General features: G+C 51.3%; 1 protein-coding gene across 2 annotated transcripts in view; it reads right to left on the bottom strand.

Annotated features, from left to right (window-relative positions):
* The window catches only part of LOC103260370 (NADPH--cytochrome P450 reductase), a 32,833-nt gene extending 16,889 nt beyond the window's left edge, over positions 1-15,944 (bottom strand). Inside the window, exons 1-2 of one of the 2 annotated variants that reach the window (XM_021712282.1) lie at positions 15,757-15,944; positions 1,247-1,251 (exon numbers count right to left, since the gene is read on the bottom strand). In XM_021712282.1, the coding sequence (XP_021567957.1) occupies positions 1,247-1,251; positions 15,757-15,930 (179 nt within the window). In that variant the 5' untranslated portion in view covers positions 15,931-15,944. Of the gene's footprint in view, positions 1-1,246; positions 1,252-15,751 lie in introns of both variants that reach the window. The other variant, XM_008058025.2, reaches the window with a different exon arrangement.
* Positions 15,945-22,969: the final 7,025 nt, after the last annotated feature.

Genomic DNA, 22,969 nt, shown 5'->3' with positions numbered 1-22,969 from the left:
CTCAGCTGTGGCCAGTTCACAGTATCTAGATGTATCACAGCAGAAGCTCCGATGGAAACTGAAAACGACAATATCAAAACTAGGCAAAAATCAAGCTACAGTTGTGCTCACTTTCCCTCACACTCAAGCTCTCGTAGAGTAGTATGTACGACTGAAAAAAGGAAAATGAGAAAATGTGTCCTTAAAAAACTGAATGCCCACTATTAAGTAATCACAGAAAAGGGATCCAAAGAGAAATACACCAGCATCTTCAGAGAGAACCTTCAAGGGTCAGTATAACAAATGACACTGTTTCCTTCGTTTTCTAAATTTTTATGTTTTCACATTTTATAATTTTAATCAAATATAATTTTATTATAATTTTTATTTTGTTGAGTTGGAGTCTCACTCTGCTGCCCAGGCTGAAGTGCAGTGGCCTGCTCCCAGCCACCGCAGCCTCCACCTGCTGGGCTCAGGCAATCCTTCCACCTCAGCCTCCCAAGTAGCTGGAACTACAGGTGCACGCTACCACAAATGGCTAATTTTTTATTTATTGTAGAGATGAGGTCTTGCCAAGTTGCCCGGGCTGGCAATTATAATTTTATAATTATAATTAAAAATACACTGTATAGTTTAAAAGTGGGGAGTATCCAACATTAGGAGGGAGTTGTCCTCTCCTGAGGCTGAGGGATTGTGAGTCTTCCATAAGTTTTGAAACTTCCCAACTCTCTTGCCCTTTTTTTCCCTACAATGCACAGGTAATGCTTGGGTGATAAGAAAATAAAAATTAGTTTTGAAGAAACGTTGTACATGTGGATAGACAGACTGATTGAAGTGAAGCCTCCAACCATAAGGATAATTAGGGCAGTTGAGCCTGAGTAAAGAGATCACATCAGAGAAGACATTCTAGACAAGGAGAAGGAGGCCACTGATTCCGAATGCCTCTCCCCCCGAGGCCCGGCCCACGTCCTGTCACGCCACCCCCAGCCTCTCTGGGCCACGCTGAGCTACTCGCATTTCCACGTGGCACCTCGGGGCCGGAAGAGCCTCCTCCAACTTCTTCCTGGGAACTATTCATCCCTCACGACGGAACCTAAACCTCTCTTCCAGACAACCTTCTCAGCCCTTCACACAGCAAGGCCACCTCTTCACGACAGCACATACGTCTGTCATGGGAACACTTTCTTCCGAGTCTTCCAATTGCTTAATTTGAGGCCCGGCTTGAGTAACTTTGAAGGCGATGTCTATGTGTGTCTGCAGTGAGTACAATGTCTGCGATACTGCAGCTCCTTGGGTGATCAGTCCTGAGTCGCCTGCCCAGCATGAGGTGGGCACAGGCAGACTGACAGGCTGTGGGGACACTCCTCACTCACTCCTCCCACCTTTGCGAGGGTCTGGAATCGGCTGAAAAGCCAACTCCTGTCGCTTTTTAAAGGACAGACGCTTCCACAGAAGCTCCATCTCCAACAAGGTGGGTCTACAGACTTGCTGAAGAAAGGAATAAGGGCAAACTCCAGCACCCCATGGGTGCTAGGTGGCTTTCCCTGCACCTACAGATGACACATGCCAGCCCGGGGCGGGGGGGTGGACAGGCACTGTGCCAGGCGCTGAGGGCAGGAGACTAGACAAGGGCCAATCCTCTGGCCGTGAGAAGACGGACTCTGAGGAGGATCACAGTGGGATGGGAGGAGCCACACGTGAGCAGCAGACTCAGCTTTGTCCTGGTTCTGCCACCAGACAGGCCTGTGATTGGGCAGGCCCCACCCCCCTCACGGCCCCACATTCCTCTGACTTAAAGAGTGGCATCTGGACTTCTGCAGCCTCTCCCAGTGTCTGGCACGGCCCCCGGAACTTGGTTAGCACCCGAGGGAAAAAAGGGAGCTCTCTGGAAGAGGAAGCTGTCGGGTCAGTTTGTGATCTCAAAGGCCCCGGGCAGCACAAGGCAGCATGTGCTGCCACCAGTGGACGGACAGCTTGGGTCATGGGCTTCAAAGGGAGCAGTGCTCATGGCTGAAGATACCAGGAAAGGCCTCTTGGAAGAGCTGGGCTCTGTTCTCAGCGACAGGAAGGGGCTCCCGAGAAAGCCCCGGGAACCAGGCTGCCGGGGCCCCTGACCGCAGTCCAGGGGGGTGGGTGGGGAGGAGGGCCTTGGCGTGACCTCCTGACATGGCGGGACAAAGCAGAATTCCAGGCTGGCTGGCTCTGGGAGAGGAGGGGGAACCCTCCGGGCAGGCCTGGTCTGGGCAGCAGAGGGTGGAGGAGGTGTGCAGCCCTCTCCGACCCCAGGGCGAGTGCACTCCCAAGAAGACCCCTTCTGAGGTCCAACGCTGGTCCCTCAGCCCCAAGGGGACAGGAGAACCCTCCACCCTCTCCCCTCAGCTCCACGGTTGCCTTCAGAGATCCTGCCCAGAGAGCAGTCCAGGAAAGAGAACCCAAGGAGACTGAGGAAAAAAGAATGTAAAATTGTTTTCCATTCCTGCTAGTGAGACCCATCTTGCCTGAGGAGTGCAAGGGAACCCCTCCCCACCCCAAGTCCCTGCTGTAGGGTTACAGAAGCAGAGAGAGCCTGCTCGGCCAGAGGAGTCCACACCTCGGACTGCTCTGCACTGGCTCTACCACATCCGAGAGCGCCACATCTGGATGTGCGGAGGGAACCTGACCCTTCACAGCAGGTGAATGGGGCCTTCCTGGCTTCCAGTCCAAATCCCTTCCTCTGGAAGCAGGGAAATGCAGCCCATGGATCCAGGGTCACCATCAGTGCCCATGCCCAGCCGGGCCCACCCCCCAGCCCCTCACCCCCCACTGGGGACTGCGGAGATCGTCCCTAGGAACGCCTGATTCTGGCAGTCAACTCCACACAGCAGCGTCCTCATGCCTCCAAGGTGTCCCCGCCCAGAAGGAGGTCCCGCCACTCTCCAGCGTGGATGCAGGTGTCCCCCTGCCCAAGGTGCCGTCAAGGCAGTCTGCCGCTAGGGACCGTGTCGGGAACTGACCTTCTCAGGGCGGGCTCATCCTGCGGAGATGAGTATGTGCACCCCATGGCTCCTCACTCCCAGTTCCAGGACTTAAGGAAAAAGGAAGGTTACAGTTCTCTCCTGGAAACTCACCAGGAGCCAGCAGACAGAAGTTTGGCTCTGTCCATTTCTATGCTGTGCTGGTGGGGAAGCTGCCCGGGCCTATGGACTTGAGTCTTGGACACCCCAAAGTCCTCTCAGAATCCTTCTGAGCTCTGGCCTGCATCTGTCCCCACCAGCCTGAGAACTCTGCAACATCTGGCAGCTCCAGCAGGGAAGAATCAGGACTCAAGACGGAAGCCTCCCATGATCCCCTGCGGTTGGGCACACACCCACCCCCCCTCCTTCAGTATGGACCGAGGAAAGGAGAAAACCTTTCCAACCCTGACTCTGGTCTCCTTGGCAACTGTTTATATCAGAGCCCTTCTCCCTACACCCTCCCCCTTTCCCATTAAAAAAAAAGGAAGTCATGTCTGCTGAATAAAGCTCTTCTAGACTCCGGAAGGCAGTTTGCAGGTTGCTATGGCAGGGCTATTTCTCCATGAAGGAAGCCACACTGATCCCACAGCCCAGGCGCCTTGCGATTATATTAAATTAGATCTGGTCCCCATCTTCCCCTACACAAAAGCACGGCAGAGAAACAGAGCCCAAGACACTGGGTCCGTGTCAGCTGAGAGCGTCCTGTGTGCCATTAAGGGCACACCTGACCCTCCCATCATGGCTGTCGGGAAAAGCCCAGCAAAGCGATGCCCTGTCTTAAGGTACATCCTTCAGAGGTTCCCAAGTGCAAACAGCCCATCAGAAAGTCCAAGGTTCTGGCCATGCAGGGGCAGCAGCTGGCCCAGGCATGGAGCCCAGGGACCATGTGGCTTCAGAATGGCACACGCAAGGTTCCAATTAGGCCTCTCCACTCCTAAATTGGGAGCAGAAGTCTCTGGTTTAGGCTTGAGAAGTCAGCGGCAGTCCACCATGTGGGGAGACCAAGGGAGGGCGGGGAAAAGCACTGAGTCACTTGGACTCAGATGAACCAAGACGTGTGATTCATTTTGTTCCAGTCCCAGACGACACTGAGAAGCATTTCTGAAAACTGCAAATCAAATTTACTTTTCTGCACAGCGGACCTGATTTCTTTTGGGACTTTACCCTGCCCTTGGCTCCACACGGGAAGCTGCTTTGGACCGGCTTCCTCCCAGAGCCTATGTCTGGCAGCCAAGCTCTCCAGGCCTCAGGGTAACAGGCATCCACAGTGAGAGGAGGAACGAGGGCTGAGGCACAGACGCACAGTGCCCCAGAGCCAGGACAGACTGCCGTGGCAGGACGGAGAGTCAGTTTGGTGGCCTCTATTGCAGGAAGACGGCTCCACTGAGCAGGCCCAGGTTTCTCTACCTTCAGAGACTTGTGGCGCGAGCTGAGGGTTTGAAAGACCTGCCTTTGGTGGAAATGGAAAGCGATCTGCTGGAGCTTAAGCAAAAGCAACAGCTCTGTCCACCACCAGCCCTCAGGGCTTTACTGGACATGCCATGAGGGCTGCTGCCTCCTAACATAGCTGGCCTCAGGCAGGCAGAAGGGAAAAGCAGGTGGGAGAGGCCACAGGTCAAAGACAAAACAAGGAAGGGAACTGCTATCGACTGAGTGCCTCCTACACACCAGCCAGTGTTCAAGGAGCTTTGTATTTTATTTCATTTAACCTCACTGCCCTGTGAAGATGCGGCCTTCTATCCCCACTGACAGGGCAGTGAGGCTGGGGGGTGAGGCGGTGATTCAACCACAGGCCTGAGAAAGCCCAAAGCCTCAGCGGCCTGGCACCCGGAGGCCATGTGCTCCCCCCAAGCAAGGTTGCACTTCGCCCGCCCCACCCTGTGTCAGCCAAGGCACAGCTCACAAGGTCACTGGTGTGTGCCTCTCACAGCCCTTCCTGGGGTTCCTGGGGCCTGGCTATTCGGGGCGATCTAAGGCTCCAGGGAGCAGCTGCTCCCTCATGCCCACCCCCTCATATTCTCCGAACCTACAGATCAGGACCCCACAAGCAAGTCCACACAGCCCAGAAAACCTGCCATCACCCAGGCAGCCCGCCCCACCAACACACGGACTTGAGACAGCTGAGACCTGAGAGTCCCCTTGGCAGACACCCAGACTAGTTAGGGGCTGGCTAGGGCCAAACTGCTTCTCAGGAGAGAGAGAGGAGAGACTGAAGTTCAAGGAATTGCTTAGGGCTGTCCAGCCCATCAGTGATAAGAGGGAAAAGGCCATACCCTGTGACACTAAGAGATCTGACCTTGTCAGAGACCAAGGGGCCCTGCCATCAAGTGTAATCAAAGGGCACGTGTGGGGAAGCCATCACAAGAGTCGGGTGGCGTCAGCAGGAATAAGGGCGAGGTGGGATTCCCTGGGCTGGAATCCCTGCTCTCACTTGTCAGCTGTCAGCCTTGACCAGGTCACTTGCCATCTCCTTGAATCAGCACGGCCACATGTAAATGAGGACAAGCACATTCCCTCTGTGGGCTGTGAGGGCCCAAGAAGCTTGTTTCCAAAGGCCCTGGCCTAGAACACCCTCTCTGATCCCACGCCCCTCCTGCACTTGCGCTCTGCTGCCCATCTTGGCACAGGGCCCCCATCGACGCCTGCGGGGCCGAGGTCAACAGCCTCCTGCCCATCTTCCCGCGTCCAGGTCAGCTCCCTCCACCCCGACTCCACACAGCACTTCGTGGGACCGCTGCTCTCGGGAAACTGCCCTCCCGCAAAAGCCTTCCCAAGCGCCCCATCAGTAACAGGTAAGTATAGCTTTTTTTTTTTTAAGAGCTGGGGTCTCAGGCAACCCCTTTGGGTCCCCTCCCACGGTGGGAGCTTTTCTGCCCTCTCAATAAAGCCTGCTTTAAAAAAAAAGAGATGGGGTCTCACTATATCACCTCGGCTGGAACCTGGATTCAAGGGATTCTCCCACCTTAGACTCCTGTGTAGCTGGGACCACAGGTGCAAGCCACTGCACCTGGTTAAGATGATGTATATCAAAGCATCATACTGGCTAGGCACGGCAGCTCACACCTGTAATCCAGCCACTTTGGGAGGCCAGGGTGAGAGGATTGCCTGAGCCCAGGGATTCGAGACCAGCCTGGGTAGCTTGGCCAGACCTCGTCTCTACAATAAACCAAAAAATTAGCCAGGCATGGTTCTAGTTACCTGGAAGGCTGAGACAGAAGGGTCACCTGAGCCCAGCAGGTTGAGGCTGCAGTGCCACTGTACTCCAGCCTAAGTGACAGGGTGAGACTCCAACTCAAAAACAAACAAACAGGCAAGGCTTGGTGGCTCAGCCTGTAATCCCAGCACTTTGGGAGGCTGAGGCGAGTGAATCGCCTGAGGCTGTGGGTTCGAGACCGGCCTGGGCAACTTGGTGAGACCTCGTCTCTACAATCAATAAAAAAATTAGCCACACGTGATAGCATGCGCCTATAGTTCTGGTTACTCAGAAGGCTGAGGTGGAAGGATTGTCAGAGCCCAGCAGGTTGATGCTGGAGTGGCCGTGAGTGTGCAGTGCACTCCAGCCTGGGTGACGGAGTGAGACTCCAACTAAAAAAAAAAAAAACCCCCAAAACCAACAAACATCACAGTATATACTTGAAACATACAATTTTTAGCCATCAAACATACCTCAATAAAGCAGGAAGAGTTCCACACCTCAAGCCCAAGATCCTCTTCTGTGTCAGTTCCCTTTATGACCCCCGACTCCCTTCGCGATCTCTAACTCTCCTTGGGTGACCCCAACTCCCTTCGTGACCTCTGACTACCCCCATGACTCCAGACTCCTTGGTGACCTACACCTGGGCACTCCCAAGATGTGCCCTCCCTAGAGCAGGCCTCGCCTCTGGGATTGTGTACATGCAGCCCTCCCCCAGTTTCCACTCGATCTCCCCGACTCACTCGGCGCACTTCAGTCCCGACATACCCCCAGTGGGGGGTGCCCCTCCGCTGCATTCCCACCGCCCTAGGCTGTTAGAGCACACATCACACCGTGCCACTCTCATCTCCCCCAACTGCACGGGAGCCCCTGAGGACACTCTGCTCTTTCCTCTGTGCCCTGCATGCTTGGCACATGGAAAAGGAGTTACCCCACAGCACCAAGTGCCCTGGCAGCGCCCAGTGAAGTAAGAGGGCTGCCAGGGCATGCTCTCTTGCTGTCCTAGACAGCCATGTTTGGAGATTCAGGCACTAGTCAGAAAGCACGCCCACCCTAATCTCATCAGGGACCAGGAAAAGAAGGAAAGGCAGGCGAAGTTTTCTCGGTAGGCAGGTGACAGCTAGAAACCCAGACCAGTGCTTGTGGAGGTGGCAGAAACACTCTGGGCCCTTTCCCAGTCATTTCTCCAGTGGCAGGAGGCTTTGGCCACTCTCGTGGCCACAGATGCTGTCTCCTGCATGTTCTCCTCTTTGTAGCTCACTGTGCTTCTCTCCTCATGTGTAGTGGAGCCAAGGGACACACTATAGAAAAAGTGACCCTGAACTGCATGAGGCAAGACCTCTGCTTTGCTTTCCATCTCTTGGGACCAACAGGTGGCTCTGGCTAAGCTAGGGACCCAGACGGGAAGTGGAAATACAAACCAATCCCCATTTTTTATGAGGCTCTCCTGAGCTTTCTGTCAAGAGCAGGCCCCAAAATGAAGGTCACGTAGAAAAATGAGATCTTTTGTGGCTTTTCAAAAGCAACCCCAGTGGAACACAATCAGCAAAATCCAGACTGTGGGAAACTCAATGAAACAAAAGCTGTGGTTTCTTCCACACAAACACACCACAAGGAAGAAATGGATGGAAGGGAAGCCTAGGAACGAAAAGGGACTCAACATGACGTTAACAAAAAGCAGCCAGCAAAGCAAGCGGTAGCTATGCAGTTCCATGTATGTGACATTTGGGAAAAGGCTGAACTACAGGGACAGAAATAAGACCAGCAGCTGCCAGAGGCTGAGGGCTGGAGGAGAGACTGACTGCAAAAGGGCACAGGGGAAACTTTTTGAAGTGACAAAATATTCTACATCTTGATTGTGATAACTGATGACATAACTGCACACATCTTTCAAGAGTCACCACACCGTGCACTTTAAGAAGGGGAATTCTACCACATCTACATTATACCTTAATACACCTGACCTGCCTCCCCTGAAAGAGACGAGTAAAATTTATTAATCAGTTACAGAGTGTGGGTCTTGTTTAGATATTGAGTTTTTTTCATGTTAAAAAATTAAAATGAAACACTAGTCAGTCAGGGAGCTACAAACAAATGCTGCCTGGGTACCTGCTGATGCTAGAGATTCTTTCAGGGGTGTGAGGATGGCCCTGTGTAATGTTCAAAAAGGAGAGCCCTGGAATTTTTTTTTTTTTTTGAGTTGGAGTCTCACCCTGTCACCCAGACTGGAGTGCAGCGGCCACTCCCGGCCACCGCAGCCTCGACCTGCTGGGCTCCGGCGATCCTTCCGCCTCAGCCTTCCGAGTAGCTGGAACGACAGGCACGCACTACCACGCCCGGCTGATTTTTGATTTATTGTAGAGATGAGGTCTCGCTGCCCAGGCGGGTCTCGAACTCGCGGGCTCAGGCAATCCACTCACCTCAGCCTCCCAAAGGCGTGGGATTACAGGCTGAGCCACCGAGCCCGGCTGTGCCCTGGAATCGTAAGAGACTGGAGATTTCAGGAAGAAAGGATAAGATTTCTGAGGATTGCATTAAAATAACCCAGGGTAAGGGACAGCAGAAAGAAACAAGATTGGCCAGGGGTGGGTAACTATGAGTACTGGGTGGCGAGTGCCCACGGGCCCACTCTCCTGCATTCAACACTTGGTGTTTACTTGAAATGTTCTCTAATAACAAGTTTTGTTTTTCTTTAAAACACCCTGAGGTTCCAGGAGTGAAGCGGGAGTGGATGCGAGGGCACTGTGGCGTGTCTCAGGGTCAGGGGTGACAGACAGGAGCACAGCAGGAAGGTGGGGTGAAGAGGCTGCACCTTGGCTGCTGCCACTGCTGGCAGCACCACCATGGGCCCAGTGACCCGATCCTGATTTTTTTTTTAAAAGAAGCTACAAGTCTGGGTTTTTATGCGAAACTGCCAGACTTTTAAATATTCTAATGAAAATATTTTAAAAAGCACTGTGGGCGCCAAAACCAGCCAGTGGCCACAGTCTGTTCTAGAGGCAGCCACACAGACAGATCTGGAATTTGGTAACCCGACAGCCACTCTCTGAGTCACTTCACACTGACAGGTGGCGCCAACCAAGCTAGGGACCCAGACAGGTAGCGGAGCGGATGCTCCCTCTGCACCCTGGGAGCAGAAAAACACACCAATCCCTGTCCACCAAGAGGGTGCTCCATGCAGAGTGCTGTGTCTTATGCACACACAAAGCAGCAGGGCACAGAGAAGGCCCTGGGAGCCTGGGACTCCAGTGGGAACCAGCATCCCCCCAGGCTCCTCAGGGCAGGCGCAGCCCAGGCATGGAATGCTCTGGACAGAGGTAAAAGCTGAGTGAGTGGGAGTGAGCATGAAAGAGTCACTTATTATTATTACCACTCCTGGTATTATTAAGGAGAACTTGCCGCTGGTAACCACTCCTCTTTAACGAGCCTTTAATTGCTTTTACAGTCCAAAGACCTCCCCTGGAAGGATCAAGCCATGTTCATGAGCTAGAAGCCTCTATACTGCAGGATGCCAACTCTTCCCAACTTAATCTATAGGTTTAATCCAGTTCCAACCACAATGCCATCAGGTTTTGACAAGTGTGACTAAAATAATCACAGTGTTCCAGGCGTGCTGGCCTCTGCAGCCCTCACCACCAGTCTAGATTTGGCATCAGAACCTCAGGAGTCCGAGTGCACTCTGCTGCCACTGTCCTCGTGTAGCTGATAGAGGCCACACCTGTGTACCTTCCAGAGACAGCTTCCTGACTATAAAATCATGTAATTGGTGAGAAAATACAACACAGATTAACAGAACAGAACAGTAAGTCTAGAAAGTGACCCGACATACATGGTCACCCAGCTGGTGCCAATGACGACGCTCTCAAGTATGGCGGGAAAAGAATGACTGACTGTGCTCCACAAATGGTACGTCCACAGGGAAAAAGTGAATCCCGAAGCACCTCACACAATACCCCAGACGCAAACTGGGCTGGATGGAGCCCTTCCTGAGGCCGGCCGGCCCTTCTGGGCCCTCCCTGGCCTCTTGCTCCCTCGTTTCCCAAGCCACTCCTGAGGACCAGAGACGAGGGAAAGGAGGTGTGAGTGGCCTCACTCTGCTAACGGCAGCTGCCTCAGTCTCAAACAAAAAAATTTTTTTTTTTTTTTGAGTCGGCGTCTCACTCTGGCACCCAGACTAGAGTGTCGTGGCCACTCCCGGCCACCGCAGCCTCGACCCGCTGGGCTCCGGGCGATCCTTCCGCCTCCTCCTTCCGAGTAGCCGGAACTACAGGCACGCGCTACCACGCCCGGCTGATTTTTTGATTTATTGTAGAGATGAGGTCTCGCTGCCCAGGCGGGTCTCGAACCCGTGGGCTCAGACAATCCACTCACCTCGGCCTCCCAAAGGCGCGGGATGACAGGCTGAGCCACCGAGCCCGGCTACAAAAATTTTTTACTTGGATTCCACTGTTTCTCTTCTAACAACCTCGAAGCCTTTTTCTCTAGCTGTGCCCCCACCGCCCACTGCATCCACGTCTCTTAAATTTAGGTTTGGCTCAACTCCCTGGCCCTATCTGCTCCCTACCCAGTGCCTCAGAAGAATCCCCCAACTCTATCTCCGAGTCTCCTTCCAAGATGCCCCTGCACCTGAGTGCCCAGCTCAGCCTCAGTTTCCACCTACTCCAGGAGCCTCTGCTACCTCTCCCTGCTGCTGGGCAGTCAATGGCCTTCACTGTACTTCCCTCCAACCCCCAGGACTTTCTTTTCAGGCCTCGTCACTGCCGGCTGGACCCACTTCCGGGAATGGCCCCTCAACCTGTCTCCCAGCCTCCCTTCATCCTCCATGGGGCCATTCCAAAATCAGGGTCAGCAGAATACTATCCACACCCCCAAGGAGCAGCCACAGCCCTCTTGGGTCAGGCTCCCACCTGCCTCTCCAACTGCAGTTTCTACACTCCGCAGTCTCCATCCCATCCTAAGCACATATCCCACCAAACAGCCCTGCCATCCCACACATCGTGGTCCGTCTCCTGTCTGTGCCTAAAGAAACGCCATCTCAGTCCGTCAAAATCCTGTTCCACCTTCAAGGCTCAACTCATGTGTCGCCTTCTCTCTAAAGTCATTCCCAATCCCTGGCAGAACCCATCCCTTCCTCCTGGGCTTTCCTGACCCTTTTTAACATGACTGTTCCCGGCACAGCAAGTTCTGGATGTACCTGTTCATGAGACTGCCCTTCCCATAAGACTGGACGGCAGGGACCCATTTACTGAACTTTCGGTCACAAGCGTTTGACACGCAGGACATAAGTGCTTGTCTGACTTGATGAACCTCAAGATTTTAACCAGGATTTTCAGAATCATGCTCAACCCCTCCCCATCCCTCTTCCCCAGAAAGACAGATGCCACCCTCCAGCTCCACAGCGCTGTTCACGAGCTGGGACTCCACCGGGGAGGAGCGCCAAGGGCAGTGTCTGCTTTAAGAGGTGTATGAAACCCTCTCCCATCCCCAGGCCTTGAGAGCAAACCCTGTCCCAAGTGGCCTCCTGGAGTGTCAGAGAAAACAAGCGCTCCAAGCTCCAGGAGCTGCCTGGAGTTACTCAGGTGGCGTCTCTATCAGCCACACAAGGGCAGTGGCAGCAGAGAGCACCCGGGCTCCCGAGGTAGTGAGGGCCACAGAAGCCAGCACATGGACCTTGAAGTCTAGGGCTAGTGTCGGGGACACTGCAGATATGCTTCCAACGTCTGTTTCCTGCCATTCAGTGTGCTTGCTGGTCAGACTATGGTTGGCTCACTGGTTTGGTTTAAAAATATCCATGCCCAAAGGTTTTGTGCTCATTAGCACATCACCTCCCAGGTGGCTACAGCCTTAAAAAGACTTAAAACTTGTATTCCAGAAGCCACCAGAGACTATGGTGATAAGTCCTGATATAGCCCCGTCATTTCCCACAGCTCTGAGCTGTGGCAGAAACTACCAGTACTCATGAAAATACAAGCAGCCAGGGACGCTGATGTGGGATTTAGACAAGGAAGCCCAGGCTGGAGGCCCAGTTGTAGCTAAGTAACCTCTCTGAGTCTTCATTTTCTTGGAAACACAGGTTGAGTATCCCTAATCTGGAAATTTGAAATGCTCCAAAGGCTGAAACTTTTTGAACCCTGACATGATTGATGTGCAAAGAAAATGTGCTTTGGAACATTTTGGATCTAGGATTTTCAGATTAGGGATGCTCAGTGGGTAAATATAATGCACATATTCCCCAATCCAAAAGAATCCATAATCCAAAACCCTTCTGGTCCCAAGCATTTTGGATAAGGGATACTCACCTTACAGGTACATTTACACTGTCTTAAGGGATTAAAGGCAGAACAGCAAAGGAGAGAGAACAAGAGGTGTGGAGTACACAGACCTCATTTGAAAGCCAGCCTGCCTACTTAGAAATTAAGTGGCCTCGGGCAAGCTCTCAATCAACAGTGAGGGCTTCAATTTCTTCCTTGAAGGACATTTCACTTGCAAGATTAGGGAGGATATTAATAACGATAAAATTAATAATATAGAACATCTGAGGGCTTACCATGTACCAAGAATTGGACAAAGAGCTCTACTGTGGATTATCTCACTTAATTTTCACAACCTTGTATGGTAAGTGCTTTTACTACCCTCAGTTCACATTTGAGGACGCAGGCTTAGAAAGGTTAAATAACTTGGCCAATATCACGTGACTAACATGCAGCAGAGTCAGGATTCAAACCTTTATCACCCGACTTCAGGGTTCAGAACTTAACCACTGCACTGCAAATGTGTCCCCTGCATAGTGTACGTGTAAAGCCCTGGCCACAGCAGGCATCCAATGATACGATAAGAGATGAGAAAGGGAGTCAGAAACAGCAGGCATCCAATGATACGATAAGAGATGAGAAAGGGAGTCAGAAATAGTAGGGCATCACACCATTATGATTATGAGCAGGGAAAGAGAGTCGCAGTATCCTAGCAAAGAGAAACAATTAAAATCAGCAAAACATAAACACTTTCGACTTTACAGTTCTCATAGCCTAGAAGTTTCATTCCAAGTTCATCTTGCAAGGCCAGAGAGGTGATGTGAGAACAGACAAAGAATGATGAGCAAGCCGTCTCCCTTGGCGGTAGGCCCAGGCTCCCAGGGTCCACCCACATCCTCACTTGGGGCAGGCAGTGCTTCCAGTTCACAGGTGAGGGAAGCAGGGCCAGGTGGGAAGCTGGGACCTGGACACTAGTCGCTTTACCTCGAGTAAAAATAACCCCCCAAAGTGGGAATGCACTCCGCCCCAGCCATAGGGGCACAGGCTGGATTCCAGCACACCTGCCCTTCCTGCCTCAGGCCCTCTGTCCCCAAGTCCTCTCGGCCTGGGGGTGTGGCTCCACCTTCCAGGACCTGCCCAACCCGCCTCCTACAGGACTTCATCCCATCCCCAATCAGAGGGAATTCTTTCTTTGAGATGCTGGAGCCTGTGCCTTCTGCCTGGACCTGCAGCTCCCCAGCCACCTGGCCCTGGGCATGTCACATAACCTCTCCGGGAGGCCAGATGAGGCGGCCCATGCTGCCTAATGCATGGTGCTGTTGCAAGGAGGACCTGATCAGATGATGCATGTTACAGCGTCTCATAAGCCATTTCTACAAAGACCCTTCCAATGGCCGCATTTCCCAGCTTTCTTAACATAAATGTCGCCCAGCAAAGTGCCTGGCACAGAAAACATTCTGACACAAACAGAAGGCAGTTACTCTGTGCCACGAACAGTCCTAGAGCTTATAAACTTTACCTCATTTAAAACTTGCAAGGGCCCCATGAGACAGAGGTTACTGCCTTTGTTGAGCAGACGAGGAAACCTGAGTCAGAGTGAAGTGCAGTGTCTCACCTAGGGTTTGCCCAGTACTAGGGTATAAGCTTAATGAAAATAGCATTCATCTATTTTATTTAGAACTGGAGCCACAAACCTCAGGACAGAATCTGGGACATTACAGGTAGGGCCTCAGTAAATACTTGCTCAGTGAATCAGTAATGAAGATAAGATTGAACCCAGTTTTTTTTTTCTTTAGGTCAGAGTCTTGCTCAGTTGCCCAGGCTGGCTGTGATTACAGGTGTGAGCCACTGTACCTGGCCCTGAACCCAGTTTTTACAGATCCACAGCTAATGCTGGCCGGGTGCGTTGGCTCATGCCTATAATCCCACCAGCACTTTGGGAGGCCGAGGCGAGAGGATTGCCTGAGCCCGTGGGTTCGAGACCAGCCTGGACAACTTGACAAGCCCTCATCTCTACAATAAACAAATTTTAAAAAGTAGCTGGGCATGGTGGCATGTGCCTGCAGTTCCAGTTACTTGGAAGGCTGAGGGGGAAGGATCGCCTGAGCCCAGCAGGTCAGGCTGCGGTGGTCGGGAGTGTGCCACTGCCGTCCAGCCTGGATAACAGAGTGAGACACCAACTCAAAAAAAAAAGTGACTAATGCCCTGTCAATGATACAAGAATTGTGCTCTGTGAATATCCACTTTAATGTCTGAAAACTAACTTTCAGGAGAGGAAGCTGTTACCCAGACTGGAATAAGAAATAGGAACTTGCTGTGAGCTGCACGCTCCCCTGCCTGGTGTAGGACATTCTGGCCTGGAAAGGTCCCGAAGCTGCCCTGAGCCTGCCCCCCCGCCAAATTCAGAGGGTCCCCAGGGGCAGGGCTGTGCCGATCCCCATTTTAACCTGGCTACAGCCTCTGGAGTCTGAGGCTGGGGTTAAACACAGCCAATAGTAACTGCAAGAAAATGATTCTGGCTGCAGGACCCTGAAGTCTGGAGAATGATTTTTCCACGTGGCCTGTGGAAATCAATCTTGGGGAGCCGGGAGTGGAGACACTTAGCCACACCTTCACCATCATTTTTTCCCAGCGGCATACCATCTCTACTATTAGCTCCATAATATTTTTCTTCACACTAATCCATCTTTTTTACTTATTCTTAAAAGGAAACTTTTTATGGAGATTTTTAAAAAATCAGTAAAATAAAAACAAAACAATGAGAGTCAAGTCAAGCTCGACACTGTCCCTCCCCAAGGTTCTAAGCTTCAGGTGGCTCCCTCATTCAAGAGAGAAATTAACAAGTGTTAGGCATTAAAGACATATTAGTAAGAAACCACGACTCCCTCCTTGTCAGTAATCAAAAGAACTGAACGAAAATTGACTGTCTCACTGCATGATTCCACACAAAAAAGCATCTCTATGATCCCATCTGTTTAAAAAATGGAAGGTTGCTGGGCCTGGGGTAGAATAAAAACAGGGCTCCGGCTCCAGTGCTGCCACTACTGGCTAATGACCCAAATTCTTTATCTGTAAATGGCATCTTCTACTGAATGGTTCCTGTGAGGTTCAAAGAAGCAGCAGATATAAAAGGGCCTTACAAACTCTGAAGTGCTGTGTAAACATAAGGGATTATTAAAGCAGATGTGAAGCACAATCTACCAACAAGGCAAAATACAAGACTCAACCCCAAACGGCTACGAGGAGCCTTGCTTCTCTGGGCCTGAGGCCATGTGCACGATGCTGCCTGGAACCGAGAGAGGAGTGGCAGAGAGGAGACTGAGCCGGTCACTTACGTTGCCTGAATTTTGGTGAACTCGGGGACTTCTTCTTTTTTCTTTCTAAAGAGGAACCAGTAGGTCAGGAGACCCACAATGAGTGAAAACAGGATCATGTCTGTCATGCTGAAGAGAGACACTTCTTCGGCCGCCGCCTCAGACACCGTGGAGCTGGAGTCCATTTGGGAGTCCCCCATGTCGATCACCAAACTGTCAGGAGAGAGAAATGACAGGCATGAGCAGGGAGCAGCTGGAGGCACCTGAGGCTGGCTGGGGCGCCCACCTGAATGCTTCAGTGCAGGCCTCATGGCCCTGGGGCTGCAGCATATGGGCATTACACTGGGCAGGCTCCTGCCAAGACAGCTGCAGGCTCGGACCAGAACTAGGGCGTACAGCTGGTGCAGGCTAACGCTGGGGCTGGGACTGGCACTCAGAGAGATGGAAAGCCAGAGATTCTCAGTGCCCTGGAGTATTCTCCAGTCCCACGATGACATGGCACAGGGGTCGGTTCCACCAGAGAGGGGCCACTTTGCAGCAAGCCCTTTCCCCGACTGCACGCTGGCCTGTGTTGCCCCAAACCCTGCATGTTCCAGAGATCCTCATGACTGACCCTTGAATGGCTGGGAAATAACCTCTGAGCCTTGGAACACCCGGCCTGATGAGAGTGTCTCTGTCTATCTGAGACCTTGGGCCACACAGTCCCTGCTAATAGTGAGAGCTATGGTGAACACCTGGTTTCCTATGCTGGGGCTTTGAGTCACACTGTGTCCACGTGATGTCTAGGGATGCCGGAGACTGAGGAGGTAAGTCTTGAGACCTGGTACTCCAGGCCTGCATAACTGACCCCCAATAAACACGTTGGACACCACAACTCAGGTGAGCTTCCCTGGGTTGCAATACTTCATACGGTGTCACATATCATAGCTGAGATAATTAAGCGCTGTGTGACTCTACTGCGAGAGGACAACTGGAAACTCGCACCTTGTCTCTCCTGAACTCTATGCCCTTTTCTTTTGCTGATTTTAGTCTGCATCCTCTTGCTGTAATAAACCATAATCATAATCCAAAAGCTTTTCTGAATTTTGTGAGTCCTGATCCTCACAAGAGGGGATGAAGGGGGGTCTTGGGAACTCCCAACTCCCCAACCTAGTCCCGGAAAGATACTCAATCAGTTTGTCTGCCACTGAAGCCTAGCAGGTGGGTAGATCTACATAGGTCAACGACGGCCCAAGTGAGAGGACCTTTAACCTCAGCAGTCCACTTCCGCCGCTTAACAGCGAAGCTGGGCTTGGCCCTGGAATCTGTATCACTCCATTTTGCAATCACAGCTATGACCAGATGGGTCGCTTTCACCACAGTCAGGACGCCCATACTCAATCAGGAATGCCCTAGTCACAGCTCAGCAGTTGGGCAACGGAGGCCATCATATCTGACTTCCGTTGGTTGTCACTGCCTCCAGGAAACCACAGGCCTGGTCTAGGCCGCCAGAGCATCTGAGGGTTATGGGCATTAGTCCACCACCTTGCAACCTGCTGGGAAAGGGCCATTCAGAACAGGCCCACGAGCTCGGTTCTTGGCTTTCTCACTAATCGGAGATGCTTCTTCAATGACTTGACTTAACCTCAACTCAGCCTTCTTGATAAGACATTCAAGGACACACCGCGCTCTACCGTCCCCAGAGAATACTGTTCATACCTGGGTACTAGCTTATAAACACTTTGGACGTTTATGATGCTAGTCATGTCTGTCTTCCCAACCCTGTCAGGGTCTCTGTCAAGTCCACGAGCCACCTGTCACGCTTTCACAAAACCAGAAAGGCATCTTGACTCGCTCTATGGATTCTGGAAGGACCTGTCCTGCAGACTCACGAGGCCACATTTAAAGCCCGACTGGGACTCACTGGGTGTTCTGATCAGGAGTGACTTTGGTGACGCAGAAAAGCCCCTGGCTGGTTGGTGCCCGTCACAAAGCAGCAGGCAGTAAACATGAGCTACCTGTCCTGCTGCCCTCCTTGCTTCAACTCATCAGGTGACCCGGTCCCCTCATTATCCAGAAGAGGGGACGAATGCCCACGAAGCTAAGACGCAAGCTGACTGCACAACTCAGAAGTGCAAGCTCATTCTCTGCTGGTGGTTTCTAAACTGATGGTGCTGAGAAGCAGGGTCACAGCACACCTGTACCCACAGAATCACGTTCTTTCTGACAACACGTGGTTCACACCACCCAGACCACTGACTCCTGATGGGCGGGCCATGCTCCACACAGCAGCCGGAGGGATCCTTTAAAAAGTAAGTCAGAGCATGCCCCCTCCTGCCCAAACTCTCAGAGGGCTTCACATCACAATTAGCACAAAATCTAAAGTCCTCGCACAGCCTAGAAAGCCTGTTATGATCTAGCCCTTGGATACCACTCCCATCACCCACATATTTTACAACTCTCCTCCCTTCCTCACACCTCACAGGTCCCATGGCTTCCTTCTGCCTCAGGACCTTTTCACACGCTAATGAACTGTCCAGTTATTTGCAGGCTTGCCCCTCACTTCATTCAGGCCTCCACTCAGATGTCACCAGCTCAGAGAGGCTTTGCCTGACTACAGAATCTAAAACAGCTCCCTGGCCACTCTCTCCCACCTCACAGGACTTACCCCCACCTGGCATTTTTTCCCACTGGCCATCTCCCTGACTAAAGGGTCAGCCCCACAGGGCAGGCATTGCTTTGTTCACAGGCTGGCGTATAATGAGCACTGACTGCCAAGCTTGTTGAAGGCCATGGGTCTCTCTCCCCCACTCCGTGTGAGCTCCTTGAGGGAAGAACAGCACCTCAGGCGCCTCCATGTCTGGCACATGGTGGGAAAAGAAAGACTAGCAGGCGAGCAAGAAGGAAGTCAAGCTTGGAGCGTCACACTCCGAGTGCCCCGGCTGCTAACTCTCGACACCAATAAATCGAGAGGCAGAAAACTGGTCGAAAGAAGTTTATTTCTGAATTCAAATCCAGGGAGTGGAACCTGGCCTTTCTGAGATGGTTCTGCTCACCCTTCAGGTTTTACAGTCTGTTTTTGTAAGTTCAGGGCTGTTGGTACCTACACACCAACCACGTCACTAGCAGAGCCTTGTATAGGATTTAAGTTACAGCCGCATTTATGGTTCACAATTCCTGGCACTGGTTACCAGAGGTATCTCACTGTTTATTATCATTAACACCAGACAAAGGTGTTAATCAAGCTTGCCATAGAGTAAAGGGAGCTAACAAGGCCTAAGACATCATACATTCCTACATGTTGTTATACACAAAAGTCATACAAACCATAAGTCTTACGATTACCTTGACACCATATTATCTAAACCTATGAATACTAAGAAAAGGGGGTAAATGGGGATTTATATCTCTCAGTTAATGGGGAGTCTGCAGGGACATTAAGGACTCTTTGATGTTATGTACTGGGAGTGCACAGGAGATAAGAGGAAGCATTCCTTCTGCTCCCAGGAACGTGGGTACAGGCGGAAGTGCTCCAGCACTTGCCCTGCCTTCTCTAGGGGTTGTGGCAATATGGACAGACAATAGCAGGTCTCCGTGTCAGGAGGAATCCAAGGACCCAAGCAGCGAGCTTGGGGCTGAAGCCATGAACAAGCCCCCAGGTTAAGTCACTTAAACCATTATTCCCCCCCCCGAAATACACAGATACCTGCGCATCTCTCCAGCTTCACCCTGCCCAATTCTCCAGCCAGCATCTCTGTGGTCTTGCTCTCTAGGCTGGCAGGTGTCGGAGATGCTCTTCCTCCCAACGCTCTCTACTCACTCTCCGGAGCTCAGCTCCACCATCCCTTCTGTGGGGCACATAATCTAGTGTGCAGGAACTACTCAGGGAACGAATGAAGGGAATTCATGAATGTATCATGACACATGGCATGCAAAGTGTAACTGACCTGATAACACAGCATGAAGACCTCTAAGAAGCACTGGGCTTGCAGCGCACCTAGCTGGATGGCTCCTGTAAGACAGAGGTTCCCAAACTTTCTTGGTCTGTGGAATCCCCTGTATCTCAGGGTACCCCTGGGCCAAAAGAAATGCCTAACAGTTCCACATGTGAAGAAGTTAGGTCCAAACACCCATTGCAAACCCAGCTTTGTGAAGAGACAAAGTCATGAAAAGGAATGCAGCAGGAACTGTGGACACTGGAACCGTGAGCCACCCCAAGCTAGTGCATCACATGGAGTTTGACAGGCGTGAACTTCCACTGCGCTTGAGAATTCGGCATCTGTGAGTTTGCTGGGGTGCCCTGAGGCACCCTGGCAGTTTGGGAACCACCTCTGCTATGGGAAATATCTTTTTTTCGTGTGAAATGCTTTGATGGGAAAATTCTGGACATCCTGACAGATAACTCTCTGCCACATCAGGTGGGGGTAAATAGTCTGAGTCCTCACAAAGCACCCCAAGGACTCTGGAAGCCTGTGCAATCCCTCTGCCCTGGAAAGGTCTTTTGTCTGAGTTTCTTCTGTCCCTCTTCAGTGGAAGGGAACACGGGACAAGGCAGAGCACATGGGGCCAAACATAACATTTGTTAGCAATAGCAAACAAGAAAAAAAGAGAAAGAAATGGAAATGAAAAAACAGAGAGTAACTTCTTGACTAGACCAGGCTCTTACCAACGCCCTGCCACCAGCTGGACACACCCCTTACTAAGAGTAGCCTTTGATGTTCTCATCTGTAAAACTAAACTCAGCAAAGGCATATGTCAAAACACCAGCCAAGCAGGTCTCCCCTTCAAATATAGCAGATCTTATCTTTTCTTATAAATTAGGTCTCTACATAAGAGTTTTTATTTTGTTACAGATACAAAATACATAATCAGAGAAGGGCTAAAACTATACATGCATAGCCTGCCCATGACTCCCACTGAATCTCAGCAGCTGGCCAGTAACCCCAATCCCACATACTGCAGGACAAGGTGGACAAATAATTCACGGGGCACTCAGGCCTGAGGGCACTGGTAGGAGCTTTACCAGCTTCTGGAAGAGAAAATGAGGCAAGAACACAAGGGCTCTCCACATCAAACTGTTTGCATTATTGGGACAGAAGGTTATCTTCTGAGAAGTATCTGTGGCTTTGCATTTACTGCATGCAAACTTCTGGTCAGTAAACAGGATTGAGCAACCGACTCAGCACTGATGTCAGGGTGAGTCACCCACCTGAAGGGAGGGGGGAAGAGAAGAAGGAAAGAAGGACCAAGTGATTTAGTTGGCTCCTTCAGCATGCATTGCCCAGCAGCACTTACTGTCACACCTGCCCACACAAGGCTCTGGCGTTTACCCCTGGCCACGAGAACAGAGGCTGCTCAAGTTCACACACTTCTTCTGCCAAGATTTAGTGGCCTCAGGATGAGGAAAAACCCTCAAGGAAACAAACCCTACCATGGCCTAATAGCTCAACCTCTAGAGATAGAGCGCTGCTCAGGGGAAACTACTCTCCAAGGCAACGTGCTAAAAAGCAGTGGCCAAAAAAGTGACTCAGACAGACTCATCTATAACCAAAAGGTCCAGAAAGTTTGTCACCCAAGCTGAGATGTTGTTGGTGCAGATTTCTTTGGGTTTATCCTGTTTGGGTTCTCTCAGCTTCTTGAATTTGTAGATTTATGTCTTTCGCCAAGTTGGGGATCTTTTCAGCCATTATCTCTTCAATACTTTCTCAGTCTGGCCCTCTTCCTCCTCTCCTTCAGGAACTACAATGACATGAAAGGGCAACTTGGCGAGACCTCGTCTCTACAGTAAATCAAAAATCAGCCGGGCGTGGTAGCGCACGCCTGTTGCTCCGGCTACTCAGAAGGCTGAGGCGGAAGGGTCGTTGGAGCCCGGGAGGTTGAGGCTGTGGTGGCCGGGAGCGGTCGCTGCACTCCAGTCTGAGTGAGACTCCAACTCAAAAAAAAAAAAAAAGGTAGATCTTTTGTTATTAGTCCCACAAGTTCCTGAGGCTCTGTTTTTGTTTTGTTTCCAATCTTGTTTCTCCCCGTTGTTCAGTCTGGGTAATTGCTACTGTGCTAACTTCAAGTTCACGGATTCTCTCCAGGCTTCTCCATTCTGCTGTGGAGCCATCTACTGGGGGTTCTATTTTAGTTATCGTATTTTTCAGCTCTGATATCTGTTTGGTTCTTCTTTACACCTTGTTTAATTCCGACATCTATGTCATCTTGATGCTGGTCCCTTTTTTCAATCAAGCTGAGATTTCATGGTTCTTGGTAAGATGAGTGATTTTTGAAAACTGCATCCTGGTCATTTTGAACATTTACTACATGATAAGACCTCAAATCATATTTCGTTTTTTTTGTTTTGTTTTTGAGTTGGAGTCTCACTCTGTCACCCAGACTGGAGTGCAGTGGCCGCTCCCGGCCACCGCAGCCTCGACCTGCTGGGCTCCGGCGATCCTTCCGCCTCAGCCTTCCAAGTAGCTGGAACTACAGGTGCATGCTACCATACCTGGCTAATTTTTTGATTTATTGTAGAGATGAGGTCTCATCAAGTTGCCCAATCAGGTCTCGAACCCGCGGGCTCAGGCAATCCACTCACCTCAGCCTCCCAAAGCATGGCTGAGGCACCAAGCCCGGCTTCAAATCATATTTCAGTCTCTTTTAGCATGCTTCTTCTGTCATCCTGCTCGTAGGGAAGGAAGGTGCCAACTTGTTACTGTCAGGCAGGAGTTCAGTCTCTGCTAAGAAGCCCTAGCTTGAAGAAAGAAGAGCATCTCATTATTGCTCCCCCACAAAGCTTTCCCTGACACCTCAGGGTGGGGTTCCCTGGCTGGGCCAGGTGATGGTGAAGTCCTGGCTTTCACCAGGCCTCCTATGACATCACTCCCATGGAAAGTAGACTTCCCTGCATCCTCAGGGAGTCAATACTTCCTTGGGTTTTTAAAAATTATTACTTTTTTATGTATAATTGTCCCTCTTGCAAATCTCTCTTTTTAAAAGAGGCTGGGCGCAGTGGCTCACGCTTGACCCCATCTCTACAAAAAGATAAAAAACAAAAAGTTAGCCAGTGAGGTGTGCTTGTAGTCGCAGCTACTCAGGAAGCTGAGATGTGAGGATTGCTTGAGTCCAGGAGTTAGCGGCTACAATGAGTTTTGACTGAGCCACTGTGCTGCAGCCTGGATGAGAGAGCAAGACCTTGTCTCTTTGAAAAAAAAAAAAAGATGTTGCAGGTATGAAATAAGACTGAGCCACACAAGAAACTCAGTCCTTTGGACTCCC

The sequence above is a fragment of the Carlito syrichta genome, unplaced genomic scaffold (assembly GCF_000164805.1).
Source record: "Carlito syrichta isolate Samal-C Ts95f unplaced genomic scaffold, Tarsius_syrichta-2.0.1 Scaffold89331, whole genome shotgun sequence".
NCBI classification, from domain to species: Eukaryota; Metazoa; Chordata; class Mammalia; order Primates; family Tarsiidae; genus Carlito; species Carlito syrichta.
The sequence above is the reverse complement of the archived record's forward strand: the minus strand, read 5'-3'. Positions and strand labels throughout refer to the sequence as shown.